This window comes from Bos indicus, chromosome 9, assembly GCF_029378745.1.
Source record: "Bos indicus isolate NIAB-ARS_2022 breed Sahiwal x Tharparkar chromosome 9, NIAB-ARS_B.indTharparkar_mat_pri_1.0, whole genome shotgun sequence".
In the NCBI taxonomy this organism is placed as follows: Eukaryota; Metazoa; Chordata; class Mammalia; order Artiodactyla; family Bovidae; genus Bos; species Bos indicus.
Genome location: NC_091768.1, coordinates 44,900,963 through 44,920,569, shown reverse-complemented (window position 1 = coordinate 44,920,569; position 19,607 = coordinate 44,900,963). Strand labels below are relative to the sequence as shown.

Below are 19,607 nucleotides of genomic sequence, written 5' to 3'. Positions count from 1 at the left end.
GCAGCACTGGCTGCCCTGCCTGCTCACACTGACCCCAGCCAGGAATTCTGCTCAAAGTGGTACCAGTAATAGCATCAGTCATTCAGCCAAGCTGATACCACCCCGAACACTCAATCCTGTTGGGTAACATGTTCACCTCAAGGGAAGACTCTGGCTAGATTACACTTGCATTCTCCCACTGATGAAAGGTGCCATGTTAGGGGCAATCCAGCAGAGTTTCGTCTCCCACAGATGCCCCCTGCCACTGGCCAGCCCAGTGGCCGCTGTGGAGAGAACAGCCACGGAGGGGCTCCAGCTCTCGGGGTGGGTGGGCAGGGAGAAGGAAGAGGCCTGAGGTTAGGACAAAAAGGCAGGGGGCAAAGAAGGGCTGGAGTGAATGGAATGAAAAATTAAGGAGAAAGAGGACAGGCCAGTGCCTGGTGACGCTGCAAGGCAACTGAGGGGGTCACGAGTTGCCACCAGCCCCTGTCTGCTTCCCTGCCTGGGCCCAGTGTCATCCTGCCCTCCTCTCAGAGACCCTGGCATCCGAGAACTGTGGGCCCAATCCAAGTTCCTGGATATAAATGAGTCCACAGAGGAGCAATGGAGACCCAGGAGCTACAGGCAGAATTGTGAGAGGCCCAATGGGAAGCAGAGACTAGTGAGATAAGGCTGCACAGCTCGGACTGCAGTTACCAGCAGCTCAGGCCATGGAGAAGCTTGGATTGGAAGTTCTATATGTTCTTTATTAAGTAAAGTAGGAAAATAAACATTACTTTAAAAACAGTGTGGAACTTCTCTGGGCAGTTCAATGGTTAGCACTTCACCTTCCAATGCAAGGGGGGTGGGTTTGATCCCTGGTCAGGGAGCCAAAAAGCCAAAATAGAAAACAGAAGCAATATTGTAACAAATTCAATAAAGACTTTAAAAATGGTCCACATTTTAAAAATCTTAAAATAATAAAACAGTGTGCTCAGGATACAATCTCTCCTACAATTTTGAGTCCAGCAGAGAAAACAGTAAAGGTCCTTAGAGGAAAAAAAGGTGACCAATCACTAGGTTTTCCAGAGTTGTTTGGATTTCTGAAGAAAATATTTGGGAAAAAGGAAAACTTAAAAATAACAGAATGGATTTCTAGTTGATAGCACGTTAGGTGTGTAGTCAAAGGATGAGGCTGGATGCATGGAGGCCTGCTCTGCCCTCGCTGGGGAGGAAAGTGTGGTGTCCTCTGCAGGATGAGTCCCCTGCTCTATTCTTTCTCCTCACAGCACACAGAAGGTAGCCTTGGCTGTCTGCCACTCTGAGGTTGGTCTGTCCTCAGGACATGGTGCTGGCCAACAGTCTGTGGCTGGAGTGGGAGGTAACGCTAGTAGACAAAAGCAATCTGGCCATTACAGCATGGCCCAGCATGTGTGTGATACACGTCCCCTCTGTGCCACAGGGACAGCCATGCTTTGGGTGGGGAGGCTCTCCAGGCAGGGTCTGCAGGGAGCCCAGGCTGTCAGTTGACAGCAGGAGATTTCCTGAGATTCTGGAGGGCCCTGTTCCCTGCAATGGTCTAGCCTATCCCTGTTGATAGAGAAAGGAGCAATTAGGAAGGAATACATTCGTCATTGGTAGAAAATCCTAACACACGGTATGTGAGTCTTTCCACTCCTAAACTGAATATATAAAAAATGCACATTTTTCAAAATTTTAAAACTACTTTTTTGAGTTGAAACTCAAAAATTGTTTAGAAAAAAAGAAAAAGGTGAGAAGATGTGGAATTTGGGGCCTAAGGGGGTCTCACAGAAGGAAAGTGGGGAGCTGGTACTGGGAGTCGCCATTCTAAAGCCCCCAGGCACTCTCACACATGCGCTCTCATCCTTGCCTCCTGGTGGAACAGAGGAAACCTCTCTCCTTCTGGGAAGGCCAGTCCCCCACCAGGGCTTGGGATCACCTCACCTCCTCAAGAACTCGGCTCCTTTGGTGGTTCCCTTCCTACTGGAGCCAACCCATCGACACACCAGAATAGTCTGGTTTCTCCCACCTTAATAACATGTCACTGACCACCACCTCAAGCCACTGGACTTCTCAAGACCATATACACATGGTTCTGCATTTCCTCTCCTCTCATACCTTCTCCCTGGTCCTTAATTCACTGCCATGAAAACTATACAAGGCTCTGTTGAGTCCTGTCCCCAGGGCCACAGAGGTGGAGTCCAGAATCAGGGACATCTCTGAGGCTGACTGAGCCCCTTTGTAACCGTTGCCTCAATAATCACTCTGATAATCACTAACAAGCTTCTTGACTCCCAATTAGACAAAGACGCCCACTTCAGTAAGCACTCTACAGCACCCCAAGCAATCACCTAACACCAACCTTCCAGCAGGAATTTCCTTTGTCTTGAGGCTATAAAAATTGGCTATTAACCCACAAAAACTGTTGACTCTCCCTGGCCTGTCAGGAGTTGTCGGTCTGCTGCACTTGCAGTGCCCACTTTATCTCTGCTCTTTGTTCTTAATAAACTCACTCCTTTCTGCAATACTCTGTGTCTGGAAATTAGTTTCCAACCTGTGCTTGGACTGCCTCAACAGGCTCTGTTTGCAAATGTCTTAAAAAATTAAAAGCTAATTTTTTTGATTGATTTGCTTTTTAAGCACAGCAGTACAAGTTATTCTACAGAAAGAAAATGACAAATTTGAAAAAGTAGACTAGAGAAGGAGAAAGAGAGTGGAAAGATATGAACCACGGCTATTAAAAGTCAGAGATGTTCAGTTAGCCTATCAGGGATTATTTTTCCCAAAAAAACTTTTTAAACATTTAAACTTTTAAAGCATTATATTTTAGACATTTAAAATGTAAGGATTGTTGCAATTAAGAAAGTAATGCAATACAAAGTAACATGACAACAGAACTAATCCCCCAATCCCTCAATAACACCCACCCCCTAAGAAATCAATACTAAGTCTTCTTCAATTTACAATGGGGCTATATCCTGATAAACCCATCATAAACTGAAAACATTGTAAACTGAAATGCATTTAATATACCTAGCCTACCAAACATCATACATTAGCCCAACCTACCTAAAACATGCTTAACTTATACATTAGCCTACAGTTGGGCAAAATCATCTACCACAAAGTCTATTTTACAATAGGGCTGAATACCTCATATAATATATTGAGTACTATACTGAAAGTAGAAATCAGAATGGCTGTATGGGTACAGCATGGTTGTAAGTGCATTGGTTGTTTAGCCCATGATCACCCAACTGCCTGGAGCTGAGGCTCTCTGCCTCTGCCCAGCATCACATGGGAATATCCTACTGCACATCACTAGCCCAGGAAAAGCTCAAAATTAAAAATACAGTTTCTACCGAATGTGTATCACTTTCACAGCATCATCTAGTCAAACCATCGCAAGTCGGGGACCACCTGCATATGAACACCATATATGTCCTGTCTCCTCTTTCTCAATACACCCTCACCAGCCACTATTCTGAACCCACTGCTCACTGCAAGTGCTCCTGTCAGGATTATTAGTGAACCCAGCTCGTCAAATCCAAGAACTCCTCTTTCTTCCTTATTGACCAACTAAGCACACCATGTTGCCCGCCACCCCCACCTTTCCATCTTCTCTCCTTGGCTTCCTGGTCTACCTGGTCCACAGTCTGCTAGCTTTCCTGCACCTCTGGCTGCTTCTTCTCCAGCTCTTCGCTGGCTCTTCCTCCTCTAATTAATCCCTAGATGTGGGGCTCCTCAGGGCTCAGCTGTGAGCCTTCTCCACTCTTGACATGTTCTTTCATGTGATCCAGTTCCTGCCCTGGATTTAACCAGCATACTAATGCTGAAGGTGCCCATATTTATCACTCCGAGCCTTTGACCATAAGACCCAAGTATCTAACACCATACCTGACATCATCACCCGGATGAAAAGGTAACGACAGGCCCCAAACAGTTTTCCTTTCAAACACGTCCTCCCCAACCCACTGCCAACAACTTGATACATGATTCCAGCTGCACAGATTTGAAATTTCAGAGTCATCCTCGATGTGTCCCTTACTCTCTCCCCTACACATGCAATCCCTGTGTCTTGTTCAGTCTACTTCCCAGGTGTATTCCAAACACACTTTCCCCATGTCCAAAGTCTACACTTTAGTCCAGGCCACCTTGTCTCCTACCTGGTCTATTGTTGTGTGTGTGTGTTAGTTGCTCAGTCATGTCCAACTCTTTGCAATCCCAGGGACTGTAGCCCACCAGACTCTTCTGTTTGTGAAATTCTCCAGGCAAGAATACTGGAGTAGGGTGCCATCTCTTCTCCAGGGGAATCATCCTGACTCAAGTTCAACCCTGGGTCTCCTGCATTGCAGGCAGATTCTTTACTGTCTGAGCCATTTACAACTGTCTATCAGCTCTCTCTATGTCCACAACTGCTCTTTGAATCTATTCTCCATAAAACATAACATGGTTTTCTTAAATCAGAACATATCACTTTCCAGTTAAAAAAAAAACCCTATAGAGACTCCCACCACACTTGGGATCCCAAACAAACTTCTAACATGGCCACAAAGCCCTGCCCTCCCTCACACCCATCACCCATTCTCCTCCACTCACCCCAGCCCAGCCTTCTCTTAGGTCCTCTTTGAAGGCAACTGATTTTTACTCAGACCCTTTGCTTTAACATGCTGGGCTCTTCTCTCATTTTCATGTGATTAGTTCCCTCTTAGCTTTTACGTTCCCACTTAAATAAAACTCAAGGGAACTATTGTTGATGATTCAATTCACACTGGGAACGTCTGTCATTCCCAGCAACTCACTGTTTATTTCATTCACAGCCCTTGTTCCAACTTGCAATATTCACATTTATTTTCTGTTTACTTTCTTTTGCCCTTTTTCCAGATACGAGTGAAGACCACATCTCTGCAGCTCGCTGCCACATCCTCAGTGTTTAGCCCAATGTGAGGCACACAGTAAATCCTTAATATGTACAGCAACTGCATAAATGCACATGGTTCTTCCCTACCCTACCTCTACCAATCAATGCAGACCAAGAATTTCTGATGCAAGGTGAGGAGGAGACCTGCTGAGTCGTATATGAACTTGTAAAGGTGTAAAAGTCTAGACGAGTGAGTGGAAGCAGTTCTGGCAAAACCCCTTAACACTCCCTGTCCTTCCTTATTCTGAAGAGTCTGAGTCACGGATCAAAGTCGGTGCTTCCAACACAGCCAGATCTGCAGATTCTCAAACATACCAGCCACCGTTTAGAGTATTTATACTTTTCTCTAATCTTTTCCAAATATTTAAATTAACTATATTCACATTAAATTCTAGAGCTGAACTAGACATGCTGTGCAAAACAGAGAAGCTGAGGGTCTAGATGTAAGCAGCATGTACATAATGGTTTTTACTTAACCCCACAGGGTTTTCTGTTTGAGATTTCATTTCAGAATTACCCACTACCTTAACCGGGATCAAAGAGTATATTCTCTGCTTAAAAACATGTCTGTATTCATCTTAACATCTATATTTACATACATATGTACACAAATGAAGGCAGCTGGAGGCAAGGAGGAACAAGGCATTAACCATTACTTAGCAGATTCAACTAGCAGATGATTTTTAAATGCATAAGAACATGGGCTGCATTTATCAATACAGCCTGAGTATCTACTCTTTCTTTTGAGACATGAGCCAAGGTCAATGATTAGATTTTTCTAGGCTCTTAATAAAGCCACAATGTTTTACATCAATTTCTACATGAAGACCTAGAACTACTGACCTGAGGGCAATCAACTGCTGAGTTGTGGCATCCTGATCAGACAGGTGGACGCAGCTGCTCAGAGGCTCAAGAGCACTGCAGAATCGGAGACCTGGCTTAAGCACCAGTTATGCCACCGGGTGACTTGGAACAACGCATCTAACTTCCCTATACCACAGGCTGCTCATCCAGAAAACTGAGATCATGATGGCATCTATCTCCAAGGATGGTTCTTCTCTAAAGAAGTGAGATGATGCACAGAGAACCCTGGAATGGAGATGGGCACGTTGTGTGCGCACACCCATGCTGTGTGTTCAAGCACCAGCTGAATATCCATCCCCTCTCCCTGCGTTTTGCTTTTGACTGAGTCCCCAAAAGCAAGGAAGCTGCTATGGAGGAGTTGGGACTTGGGTGAATACTGAAAATGTGTAGAGTTTCTGAGAACAGAGTTTAAAAAGGAAAGTAAGTGGCACCAGAATGGAGCACAGAGGAGGAGAGCCAGACAGAAGCAAGTTTGAGAATGGTGGTCAGGGTTGTTTGGGAAGTGAGCCTGAGTGGTGCGGGGACTCGGGGTGGGGAGGTTGTGCCTCTGTGAGCCGGATGAAGGCGGGCACCAAGAGTTGGGAGAGGAGCTCACGCTTGACACTGACCAGGAACCTGCGTATGCATCCTTGCCTAATAGCTCACGATGCCTTCCACTTCACAATACTTTATCATCGCGTTTATCACGATGACAACACTTCCAATCCACTTCTTACATCGAGTCAGCACTCTTTTTGCCTCTGCTTTCACACAGAGTATTTTTATCATTTAATAGGCCCCATAAAGGTCTACAAAGTGCTCACTAGATCGTCACATGATGTAGAAACATACTTTTAGATGTAAGAAAGCTTAGGGATTTAGAGGGCTTTTAGGATAATTTGTTTATTTTAAAGGTGAAAAACAAACTCCAACCAAGTATAGAGAGAGCAAAAACAACTTATTCTCGTAACAAAATGCACAGGATTAGCACAGCTTTGGAGTTCTGTGTTCTAGTCTTGGCTGTCAATTACTGATAGTGTGACCTTTGCTGAAACATTTAGCAGACTGAGCTTCAGTTTCCTCATCTTTATTATTATTATTATTTGGCATACCGTGTAGCATGTGGGATTTTAGTTTCTGACCAGGGATCGAACATGCGCCCCCTTAACAGTGGAAGCACAGAGTCTTAACTACTGGACCCCCAGAGAAGCCCCCTTAGCTTCCTCATCTTTAAAATGAGAGGGTTCATATAGATGAACCCTAATGTATGTGCAATTTGTCCAGAGCCCAAAAGCAGTAGTGGAAAAACAGAGCACCTAGGAAAAAGCAAGAGAAGCTGTGAGATTTGGGACCTAATACCTCCCCAAGGCTGATTCGTGCCGTGCTTCCGTTTCAAAGAGCAGGCCTCTGAGGATGGCCTGTGTCCATGTCCTTTGCAAGAGTGGTGCGGGTAGAAAGATGACTCTAGCACAGAACAAAACACCCGGAGAGCCAGCTGTACACTTACTTAGCCTTATCATTTCAGAGACAGTCTCGCAGTTCATCTTCATTTAATGCTCAGATAGTCTCACCCAACCTTTCTATCACTTCTGCTAAAGTTAGGACAAGTTTTCAGGAATGGCAAATACGTTCTAGAGGCAATATTAAATGCCTTTCTTTATGGGAGAGAAAAGCCTCTTGAGAAGGTGCTTCTGTGTCTGAAGTGTGTGATTTCTACTGTTCACAATGATAGTATTTGAAAATTCAACTTTTGTGGGGTCTTAGTTTTTTCAATGGGATCCTGAAATTTAGATACCTGGCCACCAGGTGGTGTGTGGACTCCTTGGTCTCAGGGTCCAAACCAAGTTTCTGCTGAAGGCCTGTTTTGCCTTCTGTGGCACATTGCTAGGTGTCCTCGAATATCCATTCCTCCCACTTCCTTGATAATAAGGCCCAAATTTTTACCTGGCACACCTTTTCTGGGAATAAAACTACATCTTTAAACCTCCTTGTGCTAGGAGTATGTTTTCACCAATAAAATGAAAGTGGACATTCTGGCAAACATGCTTATAAGATACTCTCCTCCTGATCATCCTTCTTCTTCCCTATTGCTGCCTTCATGCTGGCTGGAAAGTGGATGCAACATGGCTGGAACCCCTGCAGCCTTCTAGGACCATGAGGAGATGGCGGGGAAGAAGCCATGATACAGCAGCAAGACAAAAAGAGCTTGGACTCCGTACACCTTAGACACCAAGTCATTCCTGGACTCATTTCCCCTGCACTTCCTTTATGTGAGAGGGAAAAATAAACATCTCTCTCCTTTAAGCCATGGTTATTTTTTACTTTTTCTCCTTTTGTTCACAGCTGAATACAGTTTGAGTAACACACCTTGAGATTCATTCAGATTCATTTCTAAAAACAGAACTAATTATTAAACTAGCCTAAGATAAGCACCATTAGCACACATACTATTCAGAGATGAGAACTAAACTACTGATACAGTTCTAATAAGAATGAAGTGACTTTCTACCTTGTTTTTAAAGGATAATGAAATATAACAACATTCTTTTCCCAAGATAGTTTTCTAGCAAGGGGTTAGAGCTAACTGTTAGCTGTGAGTAACTTGAAATCAGTAGCAGCAAAGCTCAGCAACTTGCAGCTTTTACGGATCTCAAAAGTCATGACTCTTGGAACAATTTAAACAAATTTTAATCTATTTAAATGGCTTTATTAACTACAATAGCAAACTCAGATCTATAGATAATGAACAAATCTCCACTGAGTACAGTTGTCACCTATGGTGATGAGTTTATGGACACCGTAATCTCTGACAATTATGGCTTCAATTGCAGTGATATTATTAAAGAATAATAAACTTAGTCCATCATCTAGAAATGAATCTAAGACACAAAAATTAAAATCACCTTGTGATTTTCCAACACCTGTTTAACTCATTAACATCTCATCAAAATAAGGTGAAAAAATTTCCATGTCAAGTCACCGCAGCATCCCCAGGAGAGCCAAAGCCTCCCTTCCCAGGCTGTCAATCACCAGGCAGGGGTTTAGCTGCTTTCCCAGTTCTTATCTCATCGCAGGCCTATTTCCTCCAAGCAAAGTTCAGAGAAACTGAGGAAGGTGGGCAGAGGTCTGGGTTGCCTCGAGCTGTTTTACACCTTGCCAAAGGAGGCCCTGCAGGAGGCTCAAGGGATCTCTCCAGGCCTGTCTGGTCACTGAATTCTCAAGGCCACCTTGTGATTTTTACTCTAAGTGGACTACATATTCTCAGGCTGCTGCAAAACAATGTTCTTCTTCAAAACATGGAAGAACACTTCTTTACAAGTGGTCTGGAGACTGCAGCAACCACACACTGGGGCCCTATAACCTATTTCTCTGTTTTAAGATAGCAAGAGAACAAAAGCTCTTATCATCTTTTACAGTTAAACTATTTTAACACAGCTGCTATCTAAAGATGAAACAGATACAAACATATGCCCTCTGCATATGAATATTATGATCTTAATCTAGAATGGCTGTGAGACAAAGAGAATTCTAAAGAAACACAGGAATCTGTTTATGCAAGAATATGTCTCTGTGAAGTGTAATATAAAAAAATAACATGAAAGCTTTAGGCACAAAATTGCCAAGAAAACTGACTCAATTTAAAGCGATTTCCTAATCATATGCAAGCACCATATTCTCTCAAAAGGTTCTTTTAGAAAATATTCCCCCATTCACTCTTAACACGTTCTGAAGATTTCCGACCTATCCTTAACTGTGAGAACACAGCAATATAGAAAAACGTTACCATTAGTTCAGCCGTCAGCAGCCCAAGGATGTGGATGAGTCAAAAACTGCACGTGCTGTGCACTCAGCACAGAAGTCAATGAGCTAAATTAAAACACTAATTAATGTTCTGAGGATTCATGTTTATTGAATGGCAAGGCCTGTAGGCCAGTTGTTCAGTGGCTCAGTCATGTCCAACTCTTTGCAACCCCATGAACTGCTTCCAGGCCAGGCTTCCCTATCCTTCACTATCTCTTGGAACTTGCTCAAACTCACATCTGTTGAGTCAGTGATGCCACCCAACCATCTCACCCTGTCGTCCCCTTCTCCTCCTGCCTTCAATCTTTCCCAGCAAACTCCAGGAGTTGGTGATGGACAGAGAAGTCTGGTGTGCTGCAGTCCATGGGATCGCAAAGAGTCAGACACGACTGAGTGACTGAACTGTAGACCAGTAACTTACTTTGCCAACAAAGGTCCGTCTAGTCAAGGCTATGGTTTTTCCAGTGGTCATGTATGGATGTGAGAGTTGGACTGTGAAGAAAGCTGAGTGCTGAAGAATTGTTGCTTTTGAACTGTGGTGTTGGAGAAGACTCTTGAGAGTCCCTTGGACTGCAAGGAGATCCAACCAGTCCATTCTGAAGGAGATCAGCCCTGGGATTTCTTTGGAAGGAATGATGCTAAAGCTGAAACTCCAATACTTTGGCCACCTCATGCGAAGAGTTGACTCACTGGAAAAGACTCTGATGCTGGGAGGGATTGGGGACAAGAGAAGGGGACGACAGAGGATGAGATGGCTGGATGGCATCACCGACTCAATGGACATGAGTTTGAGTGAATTCTGGGAGTTGGTGATGGACAGGGAGGCCTGGGGTGCTGCAGTTCATGGGGTCTCAAAGAGTCAGACACAACTGAGCGACTGAACTGAACTATAAATTACTATCAAGGTTACAAAAATCTAGACTAAAGAAAAATAACTCCACTCCTTCTACCCCAAGACATCTTGGTAAACCCAAAGAATCATCTAATTTTAATTTTCTAATCATCTAATTTTTCATCTAATTTTAAAAATCAGCTTCTGGTCAGTTATAAAGCAAATCACCTTTGGGATGTTCTTGATGTTTCACATGCAGTATTGTAGGTAAACCTCAGAAGCATAAAATTCCTCAGTTTAAGAGGACAGGACTCAAGGTAATACAATCTGTGTTAAATACTTGTAATCCTTACTATTTCTGTACTCTGTTGATTTAGGTTTGCTATTGCCCCATAAAATGGAATCTTCCTTCTAATTTATTTTTATAACATGTGGAAACTGTTGTCAACGGAGTTGATTCAGAGAATACTGAGTTCACTGTTCTTTTTCAGGTCTACAAATTTTGACTTTCACTTTAGAAGGAGAAAAGACACTCTTTCAGCTGTCAAAAATTTTTGGCTGAACAAAAACGAGACACTGAGAAACCAAAAAGTGCATTTTTGCTACACTGCATCCTTTGTCATGCCATGTTCAGCCACAGTGCAAACACTATTTTATCCACAAAAAAGAGCTGTCAGAGGCAGCCCTACTGCACAGGATGCTGAGGGCAGGACTCCTTTCTTCTTGAACTTACTGTGAAATTATGAAATTAAACTGCTACGAAAAGGTAGAGGCTCTCTGAATGAAGAACTGTGGTGAAATTGTTCAGGAGGCCCAGTAGGGGCCTGGGGCTTACAAAAGCAGCCATCTCTCAAGGCCCAACCCAGGTTCCACCTCTCCCAGGAAGAATCCCTGGGCATCCCGGCCAGGATATCAGAGTACCGACAGAAACTTTCACCTTTCCCCTGATCGCTCTGATAACATCTTGGGGCATCTGACCTTTCAGAGCTCTGTGTCTCAGCTTTCCAGCCTGACTGCAAACTTTCCAGGGACAGTGCCTGTGTCTGGAACTTCTCTGGATTCAACAGTACCACCTGGCATTGCACATCACATAAGTATTTATTGACAGACTAAATGTTCCTATTTCTTCCCTTCAGTTTAAAATGAAGCATACTACTAATCATAAATATAGACAAGATTCTTTTCATATCCAAACCTTTGTTATTAATGTAATTTCTAATGCTCAGTATTTCCTTTTTAAAGACATGTGAACAGATGTTCTAACCAATATTAGATAGTGGTCATGTCATTCATAATAAAAAGAGGAAAAAAGATCTAGTCAGCAGCTATGATAAACCTATCTAAAACTTAATTTTTATATGTACCACAGACTGGAAGAGAAAGTTTTTCCAGGATCTGATTTTCACAATTGTATTTTCTATACAGATGAAATTTCTCCCACCGCTGTGGTCAGGCCCGGGTAAAGACTATATAGTAGCTATGTTCTGTGTATGTCAGCAAAACAGGACACTCCCATCCTACATCCCCCCACCACCATTCAAGATCTCTGGTCCTGAATGAAAGCACATCACACAAAGAACAGCCCTGTGGCTGGTTTAGCCATGTGTTTCTCTGACGCTCCTTTTTCTCTCTCCTTCACTTAGTACATCTTACAAGCTACACCACCAGTGAACATGCACGTCTGTGACCACCATTAACCGCACTGACTAACCATGCAGGGGAATCTGGGCAGCATTTGCTTCAAAATGATAATGTACATAAAATGTAAGAAGGAGTAGCAATGAGCCCAGGGAATTTTCTTTTAAAATCACATACAGAATAAATACAAACACCAGGGTCATGCAAAATCAAAAGCAGCACTACCCGGAAGTAATTGAAAACAAAAAATGAATCTTTTCCCTACACCCCCAAATGCTGTGGTTTCTATTATACACTATGAGGATTTTTCCCACTCATGCACAAACCCTTCTCTAGAGCCTGCTTTTACAGGCTGGTCATTGTTGGCAACTCTGCTGAGAGCCTGATCACAATGTAAGCACAGATGTCACACTCACATTTCCTGTCAAAGCTCTGCTGTGTATACCTGGGCTAAGCCACTGCAAAATGAACTTTCAGTCTATGGTACTGTGAGATATCATAGTACATTCCAAAGCCACCTTTACCCAAAAAAAGAAATCTATTTAAATAACTCAGTGCAATATATATGATGTGTATAATCAACAAATTAAAGTCTCCTGATGGCATTATACTAGAGAGATTATACCTTCATAAAAATTATAAAAGCAATGTGTTCTCTCTAATTACTCAGTTACTATCCCCTTAAATACATCCCACGAATCTTTTCATCTTTTTTCCCCCTACTGCACTTGTACAAATAAAAGCTTCTAAGTATTTCAGTAGCTTAACGTTAGGGGAATTTTGTGATGTGGAAAGCCGCACACAGAGGACTTTGGTGCCTTTTCCAATGGCACCCGACCAGCATCTCCCGAGCATACTTCCTCCCCAGTTTAATCTGGAAATCTCAGGTTGCTGTGCCCAGGGCTGAGGGATTTCTACTCCACACAAGCATGTGCTTGGCTGTAAAGTTTTATCTTTTCCTTTATATCTGAAAACAACACATATTAGGTTGTAACTAGTTTCTTTGTGTACCATCTGTAAAGAATAGAAAAAAACAGCTACTTGAGAGGAAAAACAACTCCAACCATCCTCCCTGAGAAGCAAGAGCCACTTTCCTATAAGAAGCTGCCTTCGAGGCAGCTGTCATGATCACAGGTCCCTCCTGCCTGCCACAAACTCCACAATTACTCACTTTGGCATGAGTTGTGGGGAGCAGAAAAGAGAAATTAAAAAAAAAAATACAGACCTGAGGGGCTTCACAGCAGAGATGAAGAGAAGATGAGGGCTGAGGCGAGGGATGTCTCATGGGCAACAGTGCCCAATCCTAGAGCAGGCACGAGGGGACAGTCACTTCTTGCTGCCCGGGAATCCTTTGCATTACTGATGGGAGAGGCGCTGTCTTGCACCACACACACACACACACACACACACACACAGACCCTCCCCCCTCCACTGCCCTGAGGATGTCCAGGCAAGGACTAGAAGCAGTTCCTGAGAAGGCCAAATGTTACAGCTGACAGGCACGCAATTTCCACACACAGAGAAAATGAAAAACAGCAAGGCATGACAGCCTAAAAGTGATGTTAAAAGTCTAATGCAGGACTAGGGTGAATTAATGAACCATACAAGCACTAGACTGGGGCTATCGGCCCCTAAAAGATCTCTCTCCAGGCAACGGCTCACCTTGAAAATGAAAGAAGCCAAACAAGCTATGGAAACCTAAAAGTCTGCCATATTACTTCTAACACTTTTTGAAAAAAAAAAACCTGATTACATTCTACATGAAAGTGCTAAGTCTCTCAGTCATGTCTGACTTTTTGTAACCCTATGGACTAGAGCTCACCAGGTTCCTCTGTCCATGGGATTCTCTAGGCTAGAATACTGGAGTGGGTTGCCATGCCCTTCTCCAGGGGATCTTCCCTACCCAGGGATGAAATCCAGGTCTCCTGCATTACAGGCAGATTCTTTACTGACTGAGCCCTATGTGCCAGACCCTTAATATGGGCAGACCTTGGAGACACGGTAGATTCAGTTCCAGACTCCCACAGTAAAGCAAGTGTCAAAATAAAGCGAGTCAGATGAATTTTCTGTTTTCCCTGTGCATAGAAAAGTTACATTTGCACATACTGTCATCTATTCAGTGTCATGTACGGTTGAGAAAGCTGGACTGTAAAGAAGGCAGAATGCCAAAGAACTGATGCCTTCAAACTGTCGTGCTGGAGAAGACTTCTGAAAGTTCCTTGGACAGCAAGGAAATCAAACCAGTCAATTTTAATGGCGATCGACCCTGAATATTCACTGGAAGGACTGATGCTGAAGCTGAAGCTCCAGTATTTTGGTCATCTGATGCACACAGACGACTTACTGGAAAAGTTCCTGATGCTGGGAAAGATCGAGGGCAGAAGGAGAAGAGGGGGTCAGAGGATGAGATGGCTGGATGGCATCACTGATGCAATGAACATGAACTTAGGCAATCTCTAGGAGATGGTGAGGGACAGGGAGGCCTGGCATGCTGTAGTTCAGGGGGTCACAGAGAGCTGGACATGACTGCACAACTAAACAACAACAATATTCAGTGTGCAACAACATTAAGTCTAAAACAACACTGTACATACCTTAAAGAATATTTAATTGCTAGAAAATGCTAACCATCATTTGAGCCTTCTGTGAGTCACAATCTTTCTTGCAATAACAACATGAAGAGCACAGATCATAACAAATATAGCAATAATGAAATAGTTTGAAATTCTACAAGAATTACCAAAATGTGACACAGACACATGAAATAGTCAAATACTGTTGGAAAAATGGCACCAATAGATATGCTCGATGCAGAACTGCCACAAACCTTCAATTTGTAAAAAAAAAAAAAAAAGAAACACGGTATCTGCAAAGCACAATGAAGCAAAGAACAATAAAACGAGGTATGCCTTTATATATCATCTCACATATCCTGCAGAATTTTATCATATCATAATCCTGCAGGAATCCTGCAAAATGGGTACTATCTGTTTTACAGCTGAAAAAACTGGCAAAAAAGTTAAATGACTCATCCTATGTCAACCAAGATGTATCAATCAATACATGCAGACTTCAGGCTTCGAGCTGACAGAGCTTGAAGACAAAGGCCCTAGACCTCTATTGAGAATGCTCTCTGACTTTATAAGTACTATTTATATAGATCAAGGATTAGCAAACTTTGTCCTGGAGGGCCAAGTACTAAGCACGTTAGCCTTCGTGGGCCACAGTCTCTGCTGCACTGTTAAAGCATTAAGGCAGCCACAGACACTATGTGAACAAACACGGCTATTCTCCAAAAACCCAGAGGCCAGTATGTTGACTCCTGATATAGAAGAGGGGCTGGCAATCCGCAGCCCTGGGCCAGATTCAGCTGGCCAAACAGTTTTATCTTTGATCTAGATCTAGTCCATCATCTAGACTTCTCTTAGACGGGTGAAGGGCAATTCACCCTGTTAAAATGATGCTCTAGTTTCACAGAAACGTTCTCAGGGTATCCAGTGCTCTTTTTTTTTTTTTTTTTCCCCTAATTTTCCTTTGGAAACAACACTCTGAATCCTAACCTGGGTCTCTGTAGTCCAGGCCCCCTGGTAGGAGAGTCCTGATGAAACACCTGGTACCTGACAGGTGACTGGTCATTGCAAAGGAACAGAGTCATTTTGCATCATTTGTCAATGAGTGATTTGGTTTCTGGGAGACTCAGTACCTGTGGGCCACTGAGAAAACAAAAAAAATGGAGATTCTTAACCTGAAAGGCTGGTGACCAGAGACTGAGCTTGCCGTGCATGACAATTAAACAATTAATTCATCCATTCTAATATTTTATTGAGCGCTCACCCTGTGCCAGGCAGACATACGGATGAACTTCAGACTGCAAAGACTGCCTTCTAGCACTTGAGTGAATACTTCATGTAGAGAAAATCTGTTATTACTTATCACACCACGAGACCTGAGCCAGAAAACAATCCACTTTGAAGTAAGCAGACAAACTGTGTTTCTTTGATCCCCCAGACAAGGGACTCTGGCGGAAGAGTGGCAGAATCTGTAAACTCCAAGAGGGCAGGGACCTCGCCGGGCTCAATGCCCAGAAGCAGCAGGTGTTTCCAAGTATTTGTGGCCGGTGTTGCTGTGGGTTACCTCTATAGCTGCTGACAAACTGGGGTGTGCGCAGCCTGGCCTGAAAGTCAGATTCTTAAACTCACGTTGTCAAGATAAAAAACCCCCTACCTGGACTGTCTGGTAATCGGAAGCGTCAATTCCTTTCACAGTCACCTCTCGGAAGACTCTGGGCTCCAGTTCCTCTTTGGTCAGATCACAGTGATAAATGATACCTAGAAGGAAATGGAAGTCTTAGTTCAGTCCATAAACTCACTAGATACAAGAGGGGCAAGGATCACAAAGCACAGTCACTGCAGAAAGAGACTGCACAACAGCCTGGCATGTGGACTGTGTAATGCTGCGTAAGTGTTCACACTTCATCATCGCCATCACATGTGGTCTTCTTTTTTACAACAGTCACCTCTGTATCATTTTAGAAGATTCTAATGCATTCCAGGACTAAGAGCACAGGTAAAACCTAACTGCAGAAACATAACAGGTCTTTCCCGACACCAGGTCACTTAGGAGTACAGGTCAAAGAAGATGGGACACTTCATGTAGGGTTATTTCACCTGAGCAGGGATGAAGACGGAAAACTCAAATGATGTGCCCAAAGTCAACAGCCAATCGAGGTCTCTTGATGGTAACTCTGGGACTATTGCTTCCTCACACCCACCCCTCTGTGGACACACAGGTGCAATCAGGGACCAAAGACAGCCTTTCAGGGGAGTCTTTCAGAGTTGCCTTTAAAGTTCTGACTATCCAAGTGCACATTACACATTGATGAATACACAATAAACTTTTAGCTATTTTAACCACTAATTAAAATTCCATTTCCTTAATTTAATGCTGCTGCTGCTGCTGCTAAGTCGCTTCAGTCGTGTCCGACTCTGTGCGACCCCATAGAGGGCAGCCCACCAGGCTCCCCTGTCCCTGGGATTTTCCAGGCAAGGATACTGGAGTGGGTTGCCTTTTCTTCCTCCAATGCATGAGAGTGAAAAGTGAAAGTGAAGTCACTCAGTTGTTCCCGACCCCATGGACTGCAGCCTACCAGGCTCCTCCATCCATGGGATTTTCCAGGCAAGAGTACTGGAGTGGGGTGCCATTGCCTTCTCTGAATTTAATGCTACTACATTCTAATATTTAATATCTAAATCAAAGGGACTTCCCTGGTGGTCCAGTAGATAAAAATTTGCCTTGCAATGCCAGGGACATAGGTTTGATCCCTGGTCCAGGAGGATCCCACATGGCGTGGAGCAACTAAGCCTGTGCACCACAACTACTGAGCTCCCACACTACAGCTACTGAAGCCTGCACGCCCCAGAGCCTGTGCTCTGCAGTAAGAAGCCTGCGTACTGCAACTAGAGAGCAGCCCCCATTCTCCATAATGAGAGGAAGCCCAGGGGCAGCAACGAAGACCCATCACAGTCCCCAAAATAAAATAAGTAAAACTGAACAACAAAAAAGAACTAAACCAAAGAAACAATAAGTAAGATAAATCATTACTGTTTGAAAACAACAACACTGCTATCGTTTATGAAACAGAATTAGTCATCCAGAGTGGCTGCTGTGGAAACAGCCCTCCCACATAATACTTTAAACATACGCTGTCAGTATATGAAAAATCAATTTAGAGATCCTGATTCTTGCTGCAAAACCAGAAACTAAGCAGTTACTCCCACAGGGTACATTCAAACGGATTGATCATGCGATAAAATGGCAGCGTGCTTTCTTTGTAACTCCTCTGTGTATGAACTTCACTCACAGCTGCGAAACAGCACTCTGCTCCCCACTGGCAAAGAGCAATATGTTTAGATACTTTAACAAAAAGACTGTTAATCCCCATGAATGTTATCACAATTCCCATGCTTACAAATTATTTTAAGGTTTATAATATAATCATACAATGTATGATTAACACTGACAGTGGGGAGATGCCTCACAGGACTGAAGTACTGGCTTTCTTAGTCGAAGCTGTATTTGGATATTTGTTGGAATATATCCTTATACATAAAATATTTTCAGACTACATATCCGGGCATACATTCTAAATTACCAGACACACTGAGTACTGTACTTGCCCAGATAAATGTAGTCTTGAGGGCAAAGGCTATCTTCACATATATGTTAATTTTTGAAAAGCTTCATTAGTACCTGCCCCACTTCCTCAAAACACCAAAAGCATCTCCTCAAAAAAAAAAAAAAAAAAAAAAATCCAAACCACCCGACAATGACAACGGGACTGCAGAACAAGCATGAACCATTTAAGCCCTGGACTCACCCCAGCATCACTGTTACCTGAGCTATAGTGAATCACAAAGGATGGGGAGCCAGGATTCCCAGCTCTAACCACCAACCAGTTCCTGGGGCAGTGCCCTGAGATAAGTCACCAAAGTACTAGAATGAAATTTCTCAAGTGAAAGACAGTGAGTAGGAAACACACTCTAAATGCCTGTTTATCTAGAAATATCAAGACATCAAAGCCTCTAGTAGAAGGATGAAATTATACAACATGGGCTGGCTCCTGTTGGGAGAAAGGGTGCCAAGTGCCTGATCTCTGTTCTTCTGTTTGGGGCAGAAGTGGCACTTTGGAGGAGGCTGGGTTACACCTAAAGGTACCAGTGCTTACTTTACTTGATGGACATTTTCTATTTTCAGATCCATCTGGGTCAGTCCAGGTGAGCCCACTGCAGAATCACGTTGTAACGTGAATCCCTATAGCCTAATGATGTTTTGTGTCCTGTCTCAATTGGTTTGCTAAGTATAACAATCCAGTATCAGATTGGAGAAAACATCCTAGAGTCATGAACCAGAGAGGATTGGTTAGGTGATCTCTAGGGAATAATTTCAAAGTTTAAGGGCAAAAGAGAACCGAATTCGGAAGTTCTTTAAGACCGGAGGAGATGTCTTGGACTTGAGGAGATGGGTCTCCTGATGAAAACAGTGCTTTAACAAGGCTATTCTAGCAAAAGGAAAGAGGGAGGGGTAATCAGTTCAGATATTCCTGCTATAATTGGAAATAAATGTAAGGAGATGAAAGAGATGAGAGTTAAAAGGAAGGGACAATTCTAGGAGAAACTGCAAAAGGATCAACAGAGGAATCTGGAAATCTATATATGCAAAGAAAAGGCAAAAGAACTTGGCAAAGATGACCCATGTAGACACTGTTTCATCCAATTACAGGTCGGGTTTTAAGGATATTAAAATTAAAAAAACACAAACAAAAACAAGTCTCTTCAAATGTTTTTGCCCTCTTTGATCATTTATCCAAAGGAGTTGAAAATGTGTCCACACAAGAACCTGTACACAGATATTCAGAGCAGTTTTATCCATGACTGCCAAAAGTTGGAGGCAACCAAGATGCCCTTCAGAAGGTGAATGCGTAAGTAAATGGTGGAACATCCAAACAATGGAGTATTACAAAAAATAAATAACCAAATAGTAATAGCAAAAAATAAATAAGCCATTAAGCCATGCAACAACCTTAAATGCATATTA

At 43.1% G+C, this 19,607-nt stretch overlaps 1 protein-coding gene across 1 annotated transcript in view; it reads right to left on the bottom strand.

Annotated features, from left to right (window-relative positions):
- The window catches only part of PREP (prolyl endopeptidase), a 132,571-nt gene that overhangs the window by 36,866 nt on the left and 76,098 nt on the right, over nucleotides 1-19,607 (bottom strand). Inside the window, exon 10 of the mRNA XM_019967296.2 lies at nucleotides 16,239-16,342. Within this exon, the coding sequence (XP_019822855.1) occupies nucleotides 16,239-16,342 (104 nt within the window). The remainder of the gene's footprint in view (nucleotides 1-16,238; nucleotides 16,343-19,607) is intronic.